This window comes from Paramormyrops kingsleyae, chromosome 10 (genome assembly GCF_048594095.1).
Source record: "Paramormyrops kingsleyae isolate MSU_618 chromosome 10, PKINGS_0.4, whole genome shotgun sequence".
Classification (NCBI taxonomy): domain Eukaryota; kingdom Metazoa; phylum Chordata; class Actinopteri; order Osteoglossiformes; family Mormyridae; genus Paramormyrops; species Paramormyrops kingsleyae.
This window is the reverse complement of record NC_132806.1, coordinates 24,539,482-24,559,378: the sequence shown is the minus strand read 5'-3', so window position 1 is coordinate 24,559,378 and position 19,897 is coordinate 24,539,482. Positions and strand designations below refer to the sequence as shown.

The 19,897-nt window shown below is 48.2% G+C and overlaps 1 protein-coding gene across 3 annotated transcripts in view; it reads left to right on the top strand.

Annotated features, from left to right (window-relative positions):
* LOC111855503 (connector enhancer of kinase suppressor of ras 2) overlaps positions 1-19,897 on the top strand; it is a 95,289-nt gene that overhangs the window by 50,205 nt on the left and 25,187 nt on the right. The window contains exons 8-12 of one of the 3 annotated variants that reach the window (XM_023834575.2): positions 561-629; positions 8,351-8,497; positions 14,892-15,022; positions 15,162-15,373; positions 15,949-16,035. In XM_023834575.2, coding sequence (XP_023690343.2) covers positions 561-629; positions 8,351-8,497; positions 14,892-15,022; positions 15,162-15,373; positions 15,949-16,035 — 646 coding nt within the window. The remainder of the gene's footprint in view (positions 1-560; positions 630-8,350; positions 8,498-14,891; positions 15,023-15,161; positions 15,374-15,948; positions 16,036-19,897) is intronic. The other 2 variants (XM_023834577.2, XM_023834576.2) reach the window with 2 other exon arrangements.

Sequence of the window (19,897 nt, the reverse complement as noted above, 5' to 3'; positions counted from 1 at the left end):
TTGATGATGCATTTAAACACGGGGAAAGCGTGGTCTTCCTGTCTGCACCCCACCAAGGACTGTCGGTGGGTACAGATCCTCTGGTGTCCTCAAAGCTTGTGGCCCGGAGGCCAGTCACTGGGGCCTGGGTGTCCTCTGCTTCAGCCTGTCACGTGCTCAGAGATTCATTTCCAAGGGGAAACTATTCAGCAGTTAGATAGATATAGGGAGTCAGGTATTTACCCATGAGTCCCTTGGCAAAGATAAATAACGCCAACAAGGTCAGTTAAACAAAAGAACCGTTTATTGGTGATGAACAGCTGCTATGATAATTTGCATACACAGTCTGGCATCCCCATGCCAGTACCGCCGCCAAAGCCGAACAATCCCTCCTCACATCAGGGCCATGCACCCCCCCGCCCAGCCCCACGATCACAGCAATGCACAGCCTGGTAACGCACGTCGTCCTGTGATTGGGGTGGAACATCGGAGTGTTTTTGTTGCGTTTGAGGGTAAAAGGAGGAACAACAGCAGCCATTGAGTGGCCACTGATTCCCCCCCCCCCCCCCCCCCGCCCTCAGTCTCCTGCTGACCAGTGCAAGAAGATCCACGCTGGAGACGAGGTCATCCAGGTCAACCATCAGACTGTGGTGAGTTTCCTGGGTTGTGGGTGCTGGCTTGATGGCCTCTTGCCTCATGTTGGCAGAGAGGAAGGAAACATAGAGGATTCGGCCATGATTGCCCCCTATTATTAGTCGTTTACCATGTAAATGCCCCGGTGGCCTCCGCGCTTGTGGTCAGAAGGTTGAAGGTTCGACAGGTTTGACAGAATAGCGTAACCATTGGGCCCTTGAGCAAGGCTTTTAACCTCACAAAATACTCCAGGGGCTCCAGATGAACATGAAAGCTGACAAGAGGCATTCAAATACACGTATACTTTTGCAAATGACAAATAATTCAACTAAATTCAATTTCAGTTAAAATAAAGAGGAGTAGAGTATCATGTGTATGAAGGAAGACCTTTTTGTGCCATTAACAAATGCAGAAAAGCTTAGTGTGGGACATTGTAAGTACAATTATTCCCGCTGTAGTTAAATGTTAATTTTCCTATGATCCGATCAGTAGGGCAGAAATATTGAACTGTAAGCAGTTATAGTAGTCCCTTAAGTGCCTCTATACTATGTACCATGTATACAGTATGTGTTACCACCTAAGTAAACACACAATTATTATATGTACATAGGGCGTGGCCCAACCCACTGCTCTTTTGGAATTTTGCTATACCCCTTAGAAACATACTCCTGTGGCCCCCGGTTTAATGCGACGCCTCGATACCCCAGTACCGCGATGTAACAAATCTCCAAAACTCCCTGGTCTGCCATAAATGGAAAATATTGCACACGCAGCTAATGTAGTTATTTGGCCGATCCAATTAGCTCGCCAGCTCCTGCCAAGAGGTGAGTTCAGCATAGTGGTCGGCGGCCATCCCAGACAGCGACCGCCTCTTAAAGGAGAATACCTCTAAAAATTATCTCCACCGGCTCAGTCTACCCTCCGTCAAATTATGAAGATTTACGGGTCTAGAGGAAAACAGATCGGAGGAACACGGAACGGGATCTGCGACTTCCTGTGCCATTGGGTCTCACCTCTTGAAATGAAACGTTCTACTTTGAGATTTGAAAAATGGAACTTAGCTCTGCAGCCATACTCTGGGTGTGTGAGTTCCTGATTTCCATCTGCAAGTCAGCAGTTCAACTTTGTCTGTGCCCCCATAGGGTGACATCTATAGAAACGTGTGGCTCTGGGTGCTAAAGCCATTTACTTGTAATTGGAAGGTCAGTGGTTTGAGCCTGGCATCTGCAGAACAGTCACATGTTCATGGATCCTTGATCAAGGTCCTTAATCCCCAACTCCATGGGCATCTGCAGGTGGCTGCCCTTCTCTGCCCAGTTTGCTTCCCACCTCCATGTGTGTCACTGAGAGCAAGACAGGGCTGGAAAAAAGGCAATTTCTGCACTGGGATCAATAAAGTGTCATCATTATTATTGTGAATCCTTTGTGCTGTGAAAGTTTGAAGGTTCGAGTAGACCAGTGGTTCTCATACTGTTGTGCGGTAATTTGTTGTTGTGATTCACATTACTGTGATTTTTTTGTCACCCCCTGGTTCTTGGCCACTTTGGTTTCCAAAGTGGTACTTGATCCAAAAGGTTTGAGAACCACTGGTCTGGAAAATGGCTTAATTCTCACCACACTCACAGTTTCTGCATTCATCTTGTGGCCTCTTCTCTTGTGGAAGCTTCTCTTCACTGAAGGGTTAAGGTTTCAAAAATGCTGCTCAGTTTTCCATTTTTATAAAATATTTTTCCCTCCTTATACAGTAAGTCAGATATAAGCATGGTTACATCATTGCTGGTTTGTGTGTCCATAGTCCAAGTGTCCTGGGGCTTCATTTTGACCAGATAGTCAGAGTCCATAAATGGTAACATTCGTGCAGCAGAATGTCCTTGAACCGTAGCCAAAATTTGTCCGTCATCCTGAAATCGTTTTAAAAAATTATCACCAAGGAGAGATTGGATTTCTCAAGTCGACTCCCATCTTGCATTCATTAATTCATCTAAACTGCGTGACATGACCACCTGGGCAACGGGCCAGTCGGCATCTCGTTCACGCCGCTCTCCGCCACCGTTTCACATGGCAGGCTCTTGCATGTCCATGTCAGCGTTTCTCGCCTTTTCTCCTACCCTTTTTCACATCCCCTAACCCATTTAAATACCCGGGGAGCCCCAGCAGGAATCAGGGGAACAGGGGCTGATACCCATCGACTGGAAGAGTTAGCGGTAGCTAATAATTATCTGTTCGCTATGTGGCTCCCGTCCAGGGCCTCCTGTGTTCCCTGTGTGAGACGGACGGCTCAAAATCACGGAAAAACGTATTTGTGACTGGTGTTTTTTTCTTTTTCCATTTTCCGAATTTGAATTAGCTAGCGCTTTTCTTGGGACGCTGCGTGCGTGCTGGGAATGGCAGCGTATCCAGACGTGCGCAGGCAGGCAGCCTCTGCATGTGGCAGCTGTGTTTTAAGTTTCTAAACGAGAGTGAGGTCTCTCTGCGGTGAATCTGCGGTGAGTAGTTCACCGTGCTCTTAACGAATGTTGTGCTTCTTTCCGGTGTATTATTTTAGTCTTTCCCCATCGATGCTAAACCCGATTAGGTCCCTCAGTCCCCATTTTTGCCAGTGGGATGGAGAAGCAGCACAGGCGTCTGGGAAATAAGCATGACATGATGGCATCTTCATGCACATCTGGGCGAGGACGATCATAGACATTGCCTTTTTAGGTTACGAAGATCAAGATACAGTGATGCAGTCCAACCTAAACGTGCGTGAGATGGAACGTCACTCAAGTTTTTGGGAGGCTTCTTTCTGAGATTTGTACCGGAAATTTCTACCATGACTGAAGCATCCCTATCCCAATTATATGTTATTGTAACCATCACCCTTCGTACATGTGGTTCAAATAAGCTACAGAAAACCTGCTTGTAAATCCCATTTGTTCTGACACCACAACCGTAGTTAAGTCAGGTAGTGAAGTCAAGCTTTCAAGGCATGTTCAGTAGGGTAGATGCCAATGCAGTGCCCTAGGTAAGCTTCAACGTAAGTGCCCCCCCCCCCCCGCCATTGCCAGGAGGCCAACACTTGAAGTTGCCAACTGTGGGGGTGCCCATGCTATTCTATTTAGTGCCCATGGCTGATATTGCCCTTGCCAGGTTCTGCCACTGGCATTGTGGAACACCTGACATCCAACCTTCGCTATCCTAGATCCAACTCTACCTTGTTCTTTCATGATTTTTGTGTCTTTTCACAGTCAGATCATTTCCTTTGTGCACCTCTGATGATCTAATTTGCCGGCTTGATGTGCTTGCTCTCAGCCGCCCCCCCCCCAGCTGAGATCTCCGTCCCTAATGGGACGACTCGCTCCGTCCCCGGCCACCCTCCAAAGGAGTCCATCAATTGGTGATTGATTCTGAGAGGAGAAGGCGAGTGATGAACAGAAGATGAAAAAAGAATTACAGGCAGAATGACTTTGAGAGCTCTTCAGCTGGTGTGCTCCTTTAAGCTCATTACAGTCTGTGTTTCTTGGATTTAACAACTATGAAAATTAGTTTTGGTCTCAAAAGGTTGTACTTAATGTACAATCAAATGGATGCTGGTATTGAAATCATTCACTGATCTGAAGTTTCAGGTTTCTGTATGTGTGTGTGTGCGCGCAGGCATATTTGCCTAGCAACCAACGATAAGTGAATCGCGATTACTTCCTTTCCCTAAGAAGTGGTCTTTAGTGATGTAACCAGTTACCATGGGATAATAAATGAGAACAGATGTACCAAAAAAATCCATCATAGTGAGTTTTAGCCCAAATTGTACTGAGTGTAGCCCGTCTGCTAAATGAAGGGATAGCACAGGTGGCGGCCATCTTGTCGTCTGGCTTGGGGCACGTCTTGTTTGAGGCAGCCTGTTCCGTGTAGACCGCCGAGCCGCGTATGTCTGACGAGCCTCAATAACCCATCATTTTTATCCACAATGCAATGTGATGCGTTGCTCACCATTAAGGAAGTCCATTAGCATGTCGCTGCATATGCGATAGAACTCTCAATTGACACCAGCGGAAGGGGAAATGAAATTCGGATGGGGAAGTGAAACTCTTTGATCTGCGGAGCGAAAAACTGCTGCGGTTCCTCGCCACGGTGTCTGCCGCCATCTGACTGCATTAATACAGGTCCCGCTAATTGCTACCTCCGCTGGTACATGCCACCAAATGTTAACAAACTGGCTTTAAATAATCACCGTCGATGAGCCACTCATAGGGAGTATAATTTATCTTTTTTTTTGGGTGAAGGAGTGTTGAAAATGTCATCCGTTCACTTAGCGCGGCGGGAATTTGTCGCTTATGTGTTTAGCCGCGATGTCAATGCTCTGAAAATAACCGGGGGTGTGTTCCAGCTGAGCAGTGACAGCATGTTGGTGTTTGTTGGGGGGGGGGGGTGTTATGGAAAGGCTAAAAGGCTGACTGGGATCCGGCTGGTGACGCTGCAGCTGAATAATTCATTGTGTTTTGAGATAAGTTACATTTTTAATATGGCCGCTTTGATACGGGTAGGGAGGCTGAGCCCTGTGCCTTAATCAAGTCAGCCTGGGGTCTGCTGTAACCTCACTCTGGCCCTCCCCCTGCCTAATGCTCTGAGATGATCATAGGGGAGACATTGGGGGCAGAGGGGGATTCATATAAACTTACATACTCTTCCCTTGGGTGTGGTGTGCAGCTCAGCCGGCTAGGTCTGTGTCTGTGATCAGAAGGTGACTGGTGCAAACCTCATCTTTGGCAGCACATGTTTTTTTTTTTCGGCCCTTGAGAAAAACTTAACCCCCCCCCAGAAATTCTTCAGGGGTGCCAGACCCTGCCATGAGATCTTAAGCTTCGCTCTCACCGTATGTGCGTGTATGTTTCAGAAAGGAGAGCTGATGTACCTGTGCAAATGGCAAAGTAAAAGGCATGTGTTATATGTAAAGAGCACCTGTTTGGACACACGCACCGTTCCCAGCGTGCAAACGCACACACGTTCTTGCCCACGAGGGGGTTCGAGGCACAAGGTGGTGTCTGCGAATGTCGAATCAGACTGTGGGCTAGTCAGCTAGTCAGCTAGTCAGCTCCCCTGACAGTATTGCAGGCAGGGATTATACAGACGGGCACACAGCACTTGGGCTCCAGGCTTTGACAAAATCTAGACATTGGACCTGAAAGCGCATAACTATACAGTAAATAACACTTTTTTCCTTGACCCTGTTAAGAACGGTTCCCATGTCTCGGCGAGGCGGTTGCGTATTTGATCAGAACCCTGAGCCGCATACGTGCACCGTAGAGTCCCGCTGCTGCTGTTGGCGCGTGTGACGCGGCGTTGGCGTCTATGTGGTTCCGGCAGCCGGCTTTGAGCGCGGCGTCTTTATTGTGCTTGAGACTGGTGGCTGGAAATACGACGCCTTCGGTGTTTGGGGAATGGGTAGTGACAGCATACAAATCCGGCGAGGCCCAGATCGCACGCACACACGCACTCACACTTCTATCACTAGGAAAACCACAGGTAACGCTCCGTCATGACTGGTATGGTGGGTTTTTTTTCATCTGTGCTTTTCCACCCGATGATTCCCGAGGTGTCCGGGAAGTTGGTGCGTCAGAGGCATCTGAGTGGCCAGTTTTGGGTACTATGGTGGCTCAGTGGTTAGCGATGTTTCCTCACGTCGCCAGTGGCGGGGGTTTTAATCCTAGCCCCAGCAGTATGTGTTCAGTTTGCATGTTCTCCCTGTGTTTGTTGGGGTGTCTGTTGGCAATAGGATAGGCATTTCCTACAGGTGCTCTGGTTTCCCCCCCCTTTGTTGTCAAAAAATGTACTGAAGTGAATTGGAGTTGGCAAAGGTATGAATGGCATGTGAGTGAATGGCATGTGACTGTGCCCTGCAATGGGTTGGTGCCCCATTCTATGTTATTCCCTGCCTTGTGCCCGTAGCTTCCCAGATAGACTCTGGGCATCTCTAAATTACCCTCTGATGCGCTGGCATCCTGTTGAGAGTGTATCCACCTGTCTTGTGCCCTAAACCGCCTGGAATAAGATCCAGACTCACTGGCACTCTGTACTGGATAAGTGGTTATTGAAGATGAATAACAGACCAGTCACTAACAATCATGAAAGATGAAACATCAGAGCCTGTAAATGATAGGGGACTATTCTGCTGAGGAGGGGATTCAACCCCACACCCTTCTGATTGCCGGCAGAGAGGCCTTAACCCACTGAGCCACACACCTCTTCAAAGCAGCTACTGCAACTCTTTAGCAGAAGAAGGAGATGTTATTGATTCGGGGGTGGGCTATGTTTATGTATACTTCTGGGGATGGTTTAACCCAAGAGCAAAGACCCTAACTTGCCGAAAGACATGCGGATGACAGATCAAGCCCTATAACAACTGCTTGGGACTAAGCAAAGCTGCTCAGTATAGCTTTTCATCCTTTCCCGAATGCATCCCTGGAATACGGATACGACGCTGCGACAGGGAAGAGGGGGAGACGGCAGCTTTTAGTTGGAATTTGCTGCGGCAGCCCAGGCGGCGAAATGAGCCCTCCGGGGGGGATGAATCTCATCCATCTGTGACAGGTCAGCGCCGGGAGCTCCCCCCGGTGGCCGCTGCCTGTCGCACCAGCTGTCCGCCCCCAGAATTGGCGTGCTCACCCAGGAGACTCGGGCGAGGCACTGAGCTCCGAGCGCCATGGGGGCCTCTGACAGCTCATCAGCGGGGGTCAGGGACAGCGGGCTTGCGGTCCTCCTCCTACACGGGGGGTTAAAGACTCTCTGACCGGGTCGCCACCACCCATCAGGAACCCGCTGACCCCATGAGGCTCAGAAGAGCTCAGTCTGCCAAACAGAATGAACAGACGCGGGAAAGTTTCCTGCTCTTCTTTGTCCTTCTCTCAGTTCATCCATTAATTATGAATCTGTTAATTGTAGCCCATGTGTGTGGCTCAGCAGGTCATCGGAAGGTCGCCAGTTCAAATCCCATGGTCAGCAGACTGATTTCACTGTTGGGCCTATAAATAAGGTCCTGAAGCCCCGCTCGCTCCCGGGACTGGGTGACCCTGCTTCTCGATTGTATGTTGCTTCGGATGAAAGTGACAGCTAAATAAATGTATTCTCAGTTATGGTGCTGTTAGTCTTGTGTCACGTGATCCTATTCGTGACGGTACTTGCAGTGCAGAGATGTTTATGGCTCACAGGCTCTCGACCCCCACGACCCTGCATAGGACAAGCGGGTATGAAAGATGGAAGTATGGATGGAGGATGCTGTTCATAGGCTGATTCTGGTCCTTCTGCTTCTCAGGATAGTTACGGTATCAGCGATCATAGTTAATGCAGCTGTTCTGGTCACATACCTTGTAGTACAGTTCGGTTGTGGTCCAATCACTTGTGAAACTTGTGTTCCTGATTTTTAGGGTCCATAAATTATAATCATGAACATTTTTCCAAACTTTTGTTTTTGTTTTATTCCTAATACTTTATGTAATAGCTACATATTGTGACGCATTATTGCTAACATCTTCATTGTCATATGTCCAAAGGTCTTTCCTCGATTTTAATTTGATTTTTCTTCCATTTAATTCTTAATTCTATTAGTATTATCTAATAGAATTAATATACACATGCTGGATTGATGTTTCCTTTTGGTTGGGTTTCAGCTTCAGAGTAGCCAGCTGCAGTGAGGCCTCCTATGCAGTAGGGGGCACTTGGCTGGCAGGAGCACGGTTTCGTGGCATTGGTGTCTGTGCTTCCGCAGGTGGGCTGGCAGCTGAAGAACTTGGTCAACGCTCTCAGAGAGGACCCCAGTGGCGTCATCCTCACCCTGAAGAAGAGGCCGCAGAATACCCTGACCTCTGCCCCCGCCTTGCTCAAGAATGCTCGCTGGAAACCTTTGGCTCTCCAGGTACTTACACGCACCCCCCCACCCCTGCTTCTTCCAACTTCTCATGAACACCTGCTCCATGTATCCAGGCCAATCAGCTTCAGCATCATACCGCTGCCAGAAGAACATCTGATGATTTACTTTGTTGCAAATATTTCATCCTGAAATGACCGACCTGCTTTGCATTTTCTCACTTTGTTTCTTTACACATTCTGGGCGTTAGCTGGAGCTCTTCAGCTGACGAACCTCCCTCAATGGTACAACAGCTGCACCCCCTTATCTCCTGGCTGTCGAGATGAGATACCAAAGGTCCCTCATGAATGGGAGCCTCACAAAGGCCCGTATCGGATCGCGCATCAGAAACGAGTGCGCCGCAGATTTTTTTTTTTTTATACGTAACTCAGTAAATTATTCCACGATTATTCAGAGCGTGATTAAATCCGAGACGAAAGCCAATCACTCGTGGCCACGGCTGATTGTCACGTTTGATCGATAAGCGTCCTGTCGACGTCTGAATAAAACATGAAATGAAATGTAATTAAAATAAAAACAGAGCTAATGTCTCCATTAACCTTGCCGGCGGAGACAGGAGCAGGGGGAGCAGCGGAGACAGGAAGCCCAGCTCTGAAGGGGAAGTTCCCCCAAGTTCTCGGGTGGGGAATTAGGGCAATATCTATGGGAAGGTACTAGACTCCATTTATGTCATGTAACAGATGTTCCTTTTTTAATACATTCGTTGTTTCTCTTATGTGCGGTTTGTGTCACAGATCCCTTAATTCAGTTTTTCTATATAAAATGATGCATGAAAATCTGTAAAAGAAAAAAAGAAGTATCTCCAAAACTCGAAGGCAGTCTAAGAAGATGCTTAAATGGTCTTCATATTGGTTTAAAACTGTGACATAATGTCTTTACGTTGTGGCAGCATTTTCAATACATCTTCCGAAAATCACCCCAATATTTATAGCATCAGTCCACTGTACTTGTTGGCGGCTAGCACACCTTGCTTGGCTAATCAATACGTCGTCGAGTTCATTCATTAATTGAGCTGGTGGTGAAATTTAACGCATGTATGGACTGCCTGAGGTGCCCCTGAGGAGAGGTTTGGGACCTGAAGCGGCGTTCATCTAGCTATGGAACCAGACATCAGTAACTTTTTGGAGAATAGAAGAAATTCTTTTTGGTTTTCATTGAGTTACTGACAATTTAATTTGTGTATAATCTGCATATGTTATATGTAAGGAATCCACTGGGTTTATTGAACGGTAACAATAATATATCGGAAGGCAGCTCAAATACAAATTAAGGGCAGTTCTTCACCCCCTTTATACCCCAGAAGACCCTCCCCAACAAGGTGCTGTGTGTCGGTGCTGTGAGTGCAATTGCATATGAAGAGTGACCCCCTGGAGTGTGAGGGTCCTGAGGCAGGGAGGGGGCAGGGCAGGACGGGGATTTCCCGTGAGAGCAAATGGTAGCTCTGCCCACTTCTCTGGCCGCTGTAAATTCAGTTATTTCCATAGCACCCTAGTGGTGCCAGATGGAACCCCCATTCTCTCCCTGATTCCCCCCATGATCATAAATTGGTTACACTGTTTGTATTCAGATGATCAACCAAGAACATTGAGGCATATATACAGTATGTGTGTGTGTGTCTGTGGCCTGGTATCCCTTACCTTGTGGGGAACAAATGTCCCCACAACGTGATGAATACCCGTTGTTTTTTTTTACCTTATGGGGACCATTAGCATTTTTCCCATAGGAATGAATGAGCGGTCCCCAAAAAGTGTGTGTGTGTGTGTGTGTCTGTGTTTGTGTATATCTCAGCATGGGCACTCTGACTGGCCCGCGGCTACGCAGCCCCTAACGCAGCAGGACTCCATGCACTGTGTTATGAGACATTACTCTTGTGAACCTCATCAACATTAACTGCCATTTGTGCTACAGTAGCCCTCCCCTTGCTTGGTAGCACACGGGACACCCTTCATGCACATCTCACATCCATGAGTCCTGGCTGCCACACCCCCCCTCTCAGCAGGTACCCCCCACGGCTGACTGTGACACCCCCCAAGCCTTGTCGTTTCGGAGATACAGTGACCCAGTTATTTGACCAAAATGATTTGGCCCATGTCAAAGTGACTCAGATCTTTATCCCTGTCCATTTTTGTGCATTCAGCATGTCAACTATGGGTACCAAATCTTAGCTGGCAAGAACTGTATTGTTTCTTACAGTTAATAGTTTCAGCTGGATTCTGAATAGTGAATAGTGTGTTTATTCTAAGTACTATAAGTGTAATTCAGATCATTTAACGAAGTAGCTGATTTTAAAAATATCCCACATAACACCTATGTCAGCCTTGAGTCATTAAATCATGTGCGTGAGAGTGTGGCGTCCTGTTCAGGCTCCTCCCCCCATCCTGTGCTTCCTGGGACAGGCCCCACGTTCCATGGCGCCCCCTATGGGAGATGGATGGATACACGTAACGGGAGGAATCCTGGTAGCACACGTGTCCGGTGATGGTCCCAGTCCCTTCTGTTCTGGTGAAGGGGCAGGGAAATCTCCGCAGCGAGGTCGGGGGTGGGGAGTGGGGGCGGGGCTGGGGAGAGGCCTGGGGTGGTGGTGGGGGGGGTACAATTGACGTCAGAATGCATTCAGGAAAAACGCTGTCTGCGTGATTGCTTAGGGAGTCCTGTATTGCGACGCGGCTATTTTTAGAAGCCCGTTAGGTTAATTCATTTTCATGCGGAGTGCTTGCCTTGATGTCACGGCACTCCCTCTCTTTCGCTGTCGTTCCCCCTCTCTCTCTATCAGTGTTTCCCCACCGAATACCAGTTCCCATTCCATTTCTAAAAGGACCTCCCCGTCCATAAATACGTTAAACGCCATTTACCCACATCACCGAAGCCGCGCGTCGAAACGAAGGGAGCAATATCAGCGACCCCGTGCGCGTGTCGTGTCCCCCCCCCGGAATGACACCCTTGGTGGATGAAGGACGTGCGGGGAGAGGCTGTTTGTACTTAACTCTGTGTCGCAAGACATTTAGCGGAGAAAGGACTGGGCCATCTGCTCCCCTGAAGGAGGGCCCTTGCCTGCCAGATCAAGATCAGCGTTAAAAACGAAACAAGGAAGAAGCAGGATTAGCGAACGTTTTGTCGATGCGGCCCTGGCTAATCCTCGCACACCGCTCCTGAAGAGCACAATGCCGCTTTTCCTTTGTTTTTCATCAGTGGGAGCCCTAAGAAAGAACAGGGCAGGGGTCCAGCACCATAAAGCACTGCAGCACCTCTGCGCGCTGGTGTAGCTCTTTACCAAATGCAGTTCCCTGTGCCTTTCTCTATGTTTCTGTGTGCCTGCTCTCCACCCCTGCTACGGAATCAGACATTTTATGCCCCGTTCTCCCATAATGCACTCTGCCAAGAGTAATCTGCTGGGGAAATCCAACAGTCATTATTTCATCGATACTTATTTCAGCAGCAGGGGACGTGGGAGGGATGAGGGAGAGTTGGTGTCAGTGATCTCCTGGTATATGAGGTTGTACCCACGTTAACGGAGCTGTTTGACATCTAGGCTCAGTGCTGAGTAACACAGCGTTTTGGTCCCGCAGTGAAGGGCGTCACGTAGGGACGCAGTGTTCGAACTGTGCTGCGTCCCGGTTTCATTCCAGTGTGTTTTTTTCCCTTTTGGGCTGCCATGCTGTGTTCCTGGGATCTCCGTGGGGCAGATCCGTGCCAGGGACGTGCCCCAAGGTGGCTGCGGGAACTGGGTCATGACACATCCCTCTAAATTCAGATTTCAGTCTGAGACAGTTTTGGGGTGGGGGTAAATACATCATGGTGGGTGTCTAGCGGCTCCTACAGTGTCATTATAGCCCAGAACTACGCGGGACTGAAGACCAGACCCGATTAACACTGTCCCAACACGTTCATCCAACAGCCAAGCTCACCAACGACCGTTTCCACGGATACCGGTCGACTGACTTCAAACTGGGTGCACTTAGGCCACGCCCAGTTTTGAGACAGAGCTGGATACTTCATCACACATTATTTTGCGATACGTTTCTTTTCTCTTTTTTTTAACAGAAACATTTCCTTTGATATACATATTTATTTAATGCTCACTGAGTAGCTGAAAACATCAACGGTTTGGTCTTAATAAATCGTTCAGCAACACTTCTACAAAAAGTCGGTTGTGTCTGAGGGGACGAGGCTGGGGTGAGGATGCTCCTCTAGGGGGCAGCACTGCCCCCCCCGTGCATCCGCGGCCTGTACTGTAATCTTCCCATCAGGCTGCAGCACGCCCTATCAGCACAGGGCCATCTCGCAGGGACAGCCAGCCGGGCTCCGTAATTAGCAAATTGCCGTTTGCTTTCCGGTCCCTGTCACAATCCCGCTGGCGCCGTGGAAGTGACATCGAGGGGGATCGCTATGCACCGAAGCCTTGGGGGTGTCAGCCTGCATCGAGACAACGTACACCTGCCCCCCGCACCTGTCTGCGGGACAGCAGAGGCGAGCAACCTGATTCGTACCTGCAATACTAACTGTAGTTACTCCAAAGGCAGTGTATCTGTGTGTGTATGTGTAGATACACCCACATTTATACATATATTATAGTAATATATTACTATGACTGAATGTATCTATAAACAGTCTCACACATATACAGTATACAGTATAAATACCACACACAAACACACATATATAACCAGCCTTTAGAGGGACAGAGTGATAGCTTCTTCTACAAACAATACTATACAATACTCTGGGAAGCTAAGTGTTTGATACAAGAGTATATCAGTGAGTAGGGAGGCGGTGGGCTTGCAGTGGTAAAAGGGGGCTGGGTAACAATGAAACTTGCCAAGCGGACTAATTTCCTTTTGCCGGCCACTCTGTGAGGCTCACTGTCCGAAACAAAGTGAAATTCCTTATAGCGCGCACATGTGTAAACAAAACGAAATAAACTGTAATGAATATGATGAATTCTGTTTCTGAAAACTGCAAGCCACTCATTGGCCCTGTGCCATTTGATGCTAGTAGCTGACTGGCGATTCGTCGGGGACCGAGTGGCCATGTAGCATGTACACGTTTATTTATATGTACACAAATCTTTGTATACGCACCATTTGTACAACATTAATCATCGGGGCGGCTTGAAAAACCCCTCGATAGCACAGTCTCCCGGTTTTCCATTCTGCAACCTGCAAGATCAGACCTTATTTTTTAGGTATTCCTCTCTGTTCCATTCTTCACCCATAGGAACACAAATCAGATTACCGGATCACATGACGGAAACCCCAGCCACATTAAAAAAAGCAATCTCTTTGTGTTTCCATCCAAATTAGGAGATAGCCCTTGTTGTCATAGGAACAGACATCTCATGCTCGAGAGCTACCGGTTTGGGGTTCTTCAGCAATCTTTTGAAATTCATAAGAGCACAAACAGACAAATTTGTCCCCTAGTTGATTTGAAACTAATATTCTCATATTCAGGGATGTAATATCGGAACCAATCAAGTTGCTCTGAATAGTGCTACGGCATTTCATTAATTAATAACAAGAATTTTTTTTTGTTTTGAACCTTATATGATGCATCCGATTACTTCAAAGGAAAAATAGGCACCTGGGTTCTGTTAATTAGATCGATGGTTTGATGTGCTTTTGACCTCTGCCCTGTCGCACGTCTGTTTTTAGGTATTTATTAGTATTCACATGTTCTTGCTTCTGGATGCAAGAGAGTCAGGGTTGCCAGGAGACTTCTGTCAAGCGTTTCCTGGTTGCTAAGTATGTGCACATGGTTGCTAAGGGCAGAATGACAGGTCCTAACCATCCCGTGTCTGATTGGTCAGCTGGGGGAAATTCCAAGGTTAGATGTATTCATCGCGTGATCGGCTCCTCGCTGTTCCCTGTCCCCTCCTCCTCCGTTCATTAGCATGGAAATGAGTGCGGGGGGGGGGGGGGGGCAGGGGGCTTGGGGGAAACGCCAGCATGCTCGCAGGTAATAAACACGGAGGATTAATCATGCCGCCGTGACTCGGTTCTCCTCGAGGAGAGACGTGCGCTGGCCGTGTGCATCGTGACAAGGGGTGACAGCGTCACGGGTAGATAGAAATGCAGCCTGAATGAAAACCATGAGGTGGCGCCCCAGCCAGATCCCTGCATGATGCAGATCCTCTCAGACCCCCCCGCTCATTGCTCTGACCGCTGATTAAACCACCAGAGCACTGCCAGTACGCTTTGCAGTCTGTCCGGGTTCTCCTGGCGCTGGGACATCCTAGCGGTGCCTCCCAGCCGTGGCATTTGGCCAGCCGTCCCAGAAGAGGGCGCTACCTCCGATGATTGGATCTGTCCTCTGGGCCTGCCTCTCTGTCCGCAATCTCTGCTTATTCTCTCTCTTCCTTTTTTTTTTGGTCTTCTTCCCTCCCCAGCCCATCCCAACCAGTCCCAACAGCGACTCCACCACCCCGACCAGCACCATGGGCATGTCTTCCAAGATGGATGGGTCCAACATGCATGATGTCTTCATCCTGTCCCCCGTTTCTGGGCTCTATGGCGCCAGGTAGGGTCCTAGGCGGGTCCCGGTACATTCCTGCCTTCCAGCTCCTGACATTACCCATAATGCTGGCAGATATCCCCGCGTTCTGCTTACGCGGTTCCCCCCAGTGTTAATGGCTGCCCCTTTCTGCCCTTCACTGCAGGGACGAGATGGGCATTATGTCATGTGATGACATCAGCAAGTACGGCGTGGCTAAGTCGGGCATGAAGAGCTCCGACTCCCCAAGCTACTACCTCGACCACGAGAGCGGCAAGTACTACACGGTGATGGAAGGCGAGGGTCCGCCGCTGGGCCCCGAATACGACCGGGGCCGCTCCACCAGCGTCCGCCGGCGAGATAAGACCCCCACTCATGGTAAGCACCCCCCCCTCACACACACACCCCTTTCCAAGTTCCATCACCACCCACGGTACCCTCTGACTCCCCCCCCCTGTTCCGGCACGTTCTGCCTCACGCCGCATGCGCTCCTGGCTGCTGTGTATGATCCCGCTGTACGTTCCGCACGTCTCTCACAGGTTTTTTTTGTTTGTGGTGTCTGAACTGTGCTTAACACCTAAAAAGGGAGGAAGGAAAGAATGCTTTCTAGGGAAGGGGGCGCTCTCTTGCCGGAAAATGCCACACCTGCCTCTGTGGAGATAAACCTGGCGGACTGTAGTGACGTGAGGGATACTGCGAACTGGGAGGGGCCACAGATTGGTGGCCCTTACTCTGAAGGGCCCGCTCCACTTATCTGAAACCCGGGAAGAAAAATAGAGTGCTGCCCCCGTGCCCCCCACCCCCCCAACATGCTGACACCCTGCCCCCACACTTCCGCATACCCGCCTCTAGTCCCCCCCCGTTCACCTTTTCCTGCCCACACATACTTTGATCCCCTATAGCCCTGCCCCCCCCCGGCGAGACTCGCCGACTCTCCTTGGACTTCTTTCCAGGTGACCTCAGACCCGTTTCCATGCCGACGGAGTACAACTGGATGCCGGAAACAAGGGAGTCCCATGTATACAAGAGAGGTAGCCGAGGTGGGTCCCAGGAATCGGAGGACTCCCTCTGAATCCGAACTTGTCCCTAAACACGCATGCGACACGCATATGCCCCCCCCCAGCCCCATCCTCTGTCGTACCAGTGACTCACACTCGTTATCAGCCGCTGCCCTTCGTCCCGGTGGCAGCTCGGAGCTGTATCACATGCTGTCTGCATTCTGCCTTTCCGTGTTGCCCCGTGTTATGATGTAATGCCTAACGGACGTCTACACGATTCATTAAAATTCATGAACATACCGTGTGTCAGACAAACAAAAAACCCCAGTGTTTTGTCTGAAATGCCGAAATGAATGACTGAGCTATGGAATGCTTCTGAACATTTCAGAATGCCGTAAACCCCGCAAGGCAAAGCATACAATGATCAAAATCATAAATTTACCAGCCTTTGTCATTATTCGTTAATACCGCCAGCGATAAAACGGTATAGCATCATTATGAATTGAGCAATAAAACAAAACAACAGTGCAAAATCAGAATAAAAACAGCCAAAGAATACCACAAAAACGTAATAGTTTTCAAAGTCAAGTTTAGCCAAAAGCAAATGGAAAAATATGTAAAATTCTATGAATTGCATTAAACTTTTTTTCCCACTGACATCCTGTGCTCTTCTCCTGCACAGAAAATCACACGTCATGAGTCTTCTCATCTCCCAGCATGCTTAGCACCGAGAGACGCTGGTTGTTTAAGTTATCTTTGTGTATCTCAGGCCACATATAGCCCATTTATAATCCCACAGCCCTTAAATAATTTGAAGAACCTCACTGGCACACGATGCTGGACCTGTCATTTGACAGAACTATTTCACAACTTCTTATCTCAGAAATTGTTTAATTTAATATTTTTACTGTCATTTTGAAAGCCCATCAAAGCAGTCATTTCATTCATTTACAAAGCCAATGGAAACATAATTTTGTAGGGAGAGATTCCCTTTGACCTGCAAATTACTGTATGAAGTATTTAGTGTATGGTGATACATCTGGTTTCTTAAGTGCTGGGTGGTTGTAAAGATATACTGTGAAAATGTTTAATTATAAAAATGAATGTCATTTTAGTCATAGTACTTTTTTCTTACGTTGATATTATTATAACAGATTTTCTGCTATAGAAAGATCCTTACGCTCATGAAAATATTGTTTGATTGTCACTGACTGTGAAAATCAGCATCAGACAAGGTTTCCAGCAGCAATACTTACAGCAGCACGCGGGCAGGTCAATACTGTGCCCTGCTTTTTTCGAAATCCCCTTTGGGATGAAAAACAAAGTTTCTGTTTCAAGTCCTCCCCCTTGAAAACAGGTCTAGCGGAGCGCATCTTTGCGCTTGAATACTCCAGCTGCTGTTTTCCGTGTGCGAACAAACATGGAAATAAAGCTTTCTGCAGTCCAAATACAGTGGTGCAAAAAATTCCATTCTTCCAACCATCCATCCATCCATTGTCTTCCACTCATCCGGGTCCGGGCTGGGGGGGCAGCAGTCTTAGCAGGGATGCCCAGGCCTCACCTGCAGTCGCTTCCTTCTGGTCCACTGGTGGAATACCAAGCCATTCCCAGGCCAGCCAAGAGATATAATCTCCCCAGCATGTCCTGGGTCTGCCCCAGAGCCTCCTCCCAGTTGGACATGCCTGAAGTGCCTCCCCAGGGAGGCGTCCAGGAGGCATCTTAGACCGATGCCCAAACCACCTACACTGGCTCCGTTCCATGCGGAGGAGCAGCGGGTCTACCTTGAGCTCCTCCCAAATGTCCGAGCTCCTCACCCTATCTCTAAGGCTGAGCCCAGGCACCCTGGGAAGGGAGCTCATCTTAGCTCAGGACCGTAGGTGAGGGCAGGAACGCAGATCGACCGGTAAATCAATAGCTTCGCCTTCCGGCTCAGTGTAACTGCTGATGCTGCACGATCCATCTGTCGATCTCCCGCTCTCTTCTTCCTTCACTCGTGAACAAGACCCCAAGATACTTAAAGTCCTCCTCTTGAGGCAGTAACTCATCCCCCACCAGGAGAAGGGCAATCCACCCTTTTTCGGTCAAGAATCATGGCCTCGCACCTGCAGGTGCTGATCCTCATCGCGGCCGCTTCACACTCAGCTGCAAACTGCCCCAGTGCATGCTCAAGGTCAGACCCAGTGCATGCTCAAGGTCAGACCCAGTGCATGCTCAAGGTCAGAGCTCGATCACACTCATAGGACCATATCGCCTGTAAGCCAAGACATGACCATGAGGCCCCTGAACCGAAATCCCTCCACCCTTTGGCTGTGCCTAGAAATTCTATCCATAAAAGTTATTAACAGAATTGGTGACAAAGAGCAGCCCAGGTGGAGTCCAGCACCCGCTGGGAACAAGTCTCACTTACTACTGGCATGTGAACCAAACTCTCATTCCAGTTATACAGGGACCCGATGGCCCGGACCAACAGACCTGGCACCTCACACTCCCAAAGTCCCCCCCCCCCCCCCCCCCACAGGACCCCCTGAGGGGCACGATCGTATGCTTTTTCCAAGTCCGCAAAGCAGTATCCTTGTGACGGTAATCTTCTGGTCCAGTCTTCCGCATTGCCCCTCCTGGGTCTGAGGTTCGACCAATGGACAGACCGTCCTCTCCAGTACTCCGGCACAGACCACTGAGGAGTGTGATGCCTCTGAAGTTGGAACACAGCTGCAAAAAAACAAATTAAATCAAAAATCTTACATCAGTTATTATGGACTCCCCCCCCCCACACACACACACACCTGGCTGAGATTGTTTGGTAAGGGAATTCGTCTGAGAGAAACACCCAATAGTAACATGTCGATGATTAAGAATTCCACGTCTGCAGACAGCTGTGCAGACATATTGCTGGTTCATACATCCACTGGGTACATGGAGGGTCTCCATCAGGAATTTGTTGTCCCGCTCATTACAAATTAGCAAGCCATGCAAGGACATGTGTTGCTGCTTAAAATATATATTTTTACCTTGGCATCAAATCGTGTTGATATTGCTGTTTAAAAGAAACATGTTTTAAAAATACCTTTAGAAACTTGGATCAGATAGAGAATGACAAGAAAAGATTTGCCAGATAAAAAAGAAGAAAAGAATATTGATCCAATTAAGCATTCCCCCCCACGTCGTCCCTGGCCAGCGAACTGAAATGTTCTAGCAAGCCTCTCTGTGCCACATGGCAACTATTGTTCGGGATTTGACACTTAGTGCCGTTTTTTTGTCTAAGTAATTAGGGCAAATGTGCATTCCAAATCTGCACGTGTTTGGATGGATGCAAAGGAAGTGATGGTAAACAGCATTTTCCTCTATGTAATCATGCATTATAATTATAAATATATGATATTATAATTATAAAATGACAAAGATATCATCAGCAATTAATCATTATCATGAATGAAGATTATTTATTGCGTTAGCCCTTGATCCAAACAAGCATAAATAACATGAAAGTTTTAAAAGTGAATAACTTTTACAGGAAGGTGACAAAGCATTTGCACATTCAAATGAAAAGCAATCAAACGCTCCCTGAAGTAATTTCACACAAGAAGGTGCAACCTGCAACAATGACTTCTGGGGGGAGGGGGGATGATTAATTCACGATGACGACTTTCCTTCCGAAAGTCACGAACCCAGTGAGATTTTTTTTTAACCTATTACGGGCTGTCCTTTAAACAGTACTTATGAAATGAAGACATCTCGTTTTTATTAGTCATTTATTAGTCGTAGGGTTACTGTCGTTGCAGCTTTGACTGATAAGTTAATCCAAGAGTATGCAGATAAATTCGTGTCAGGAATTATAGAAATTTATCATCAATAATTCTTGTACGTAATTGTTTAACCGACATTTGTATTTAAAGTGTTAGTGTTC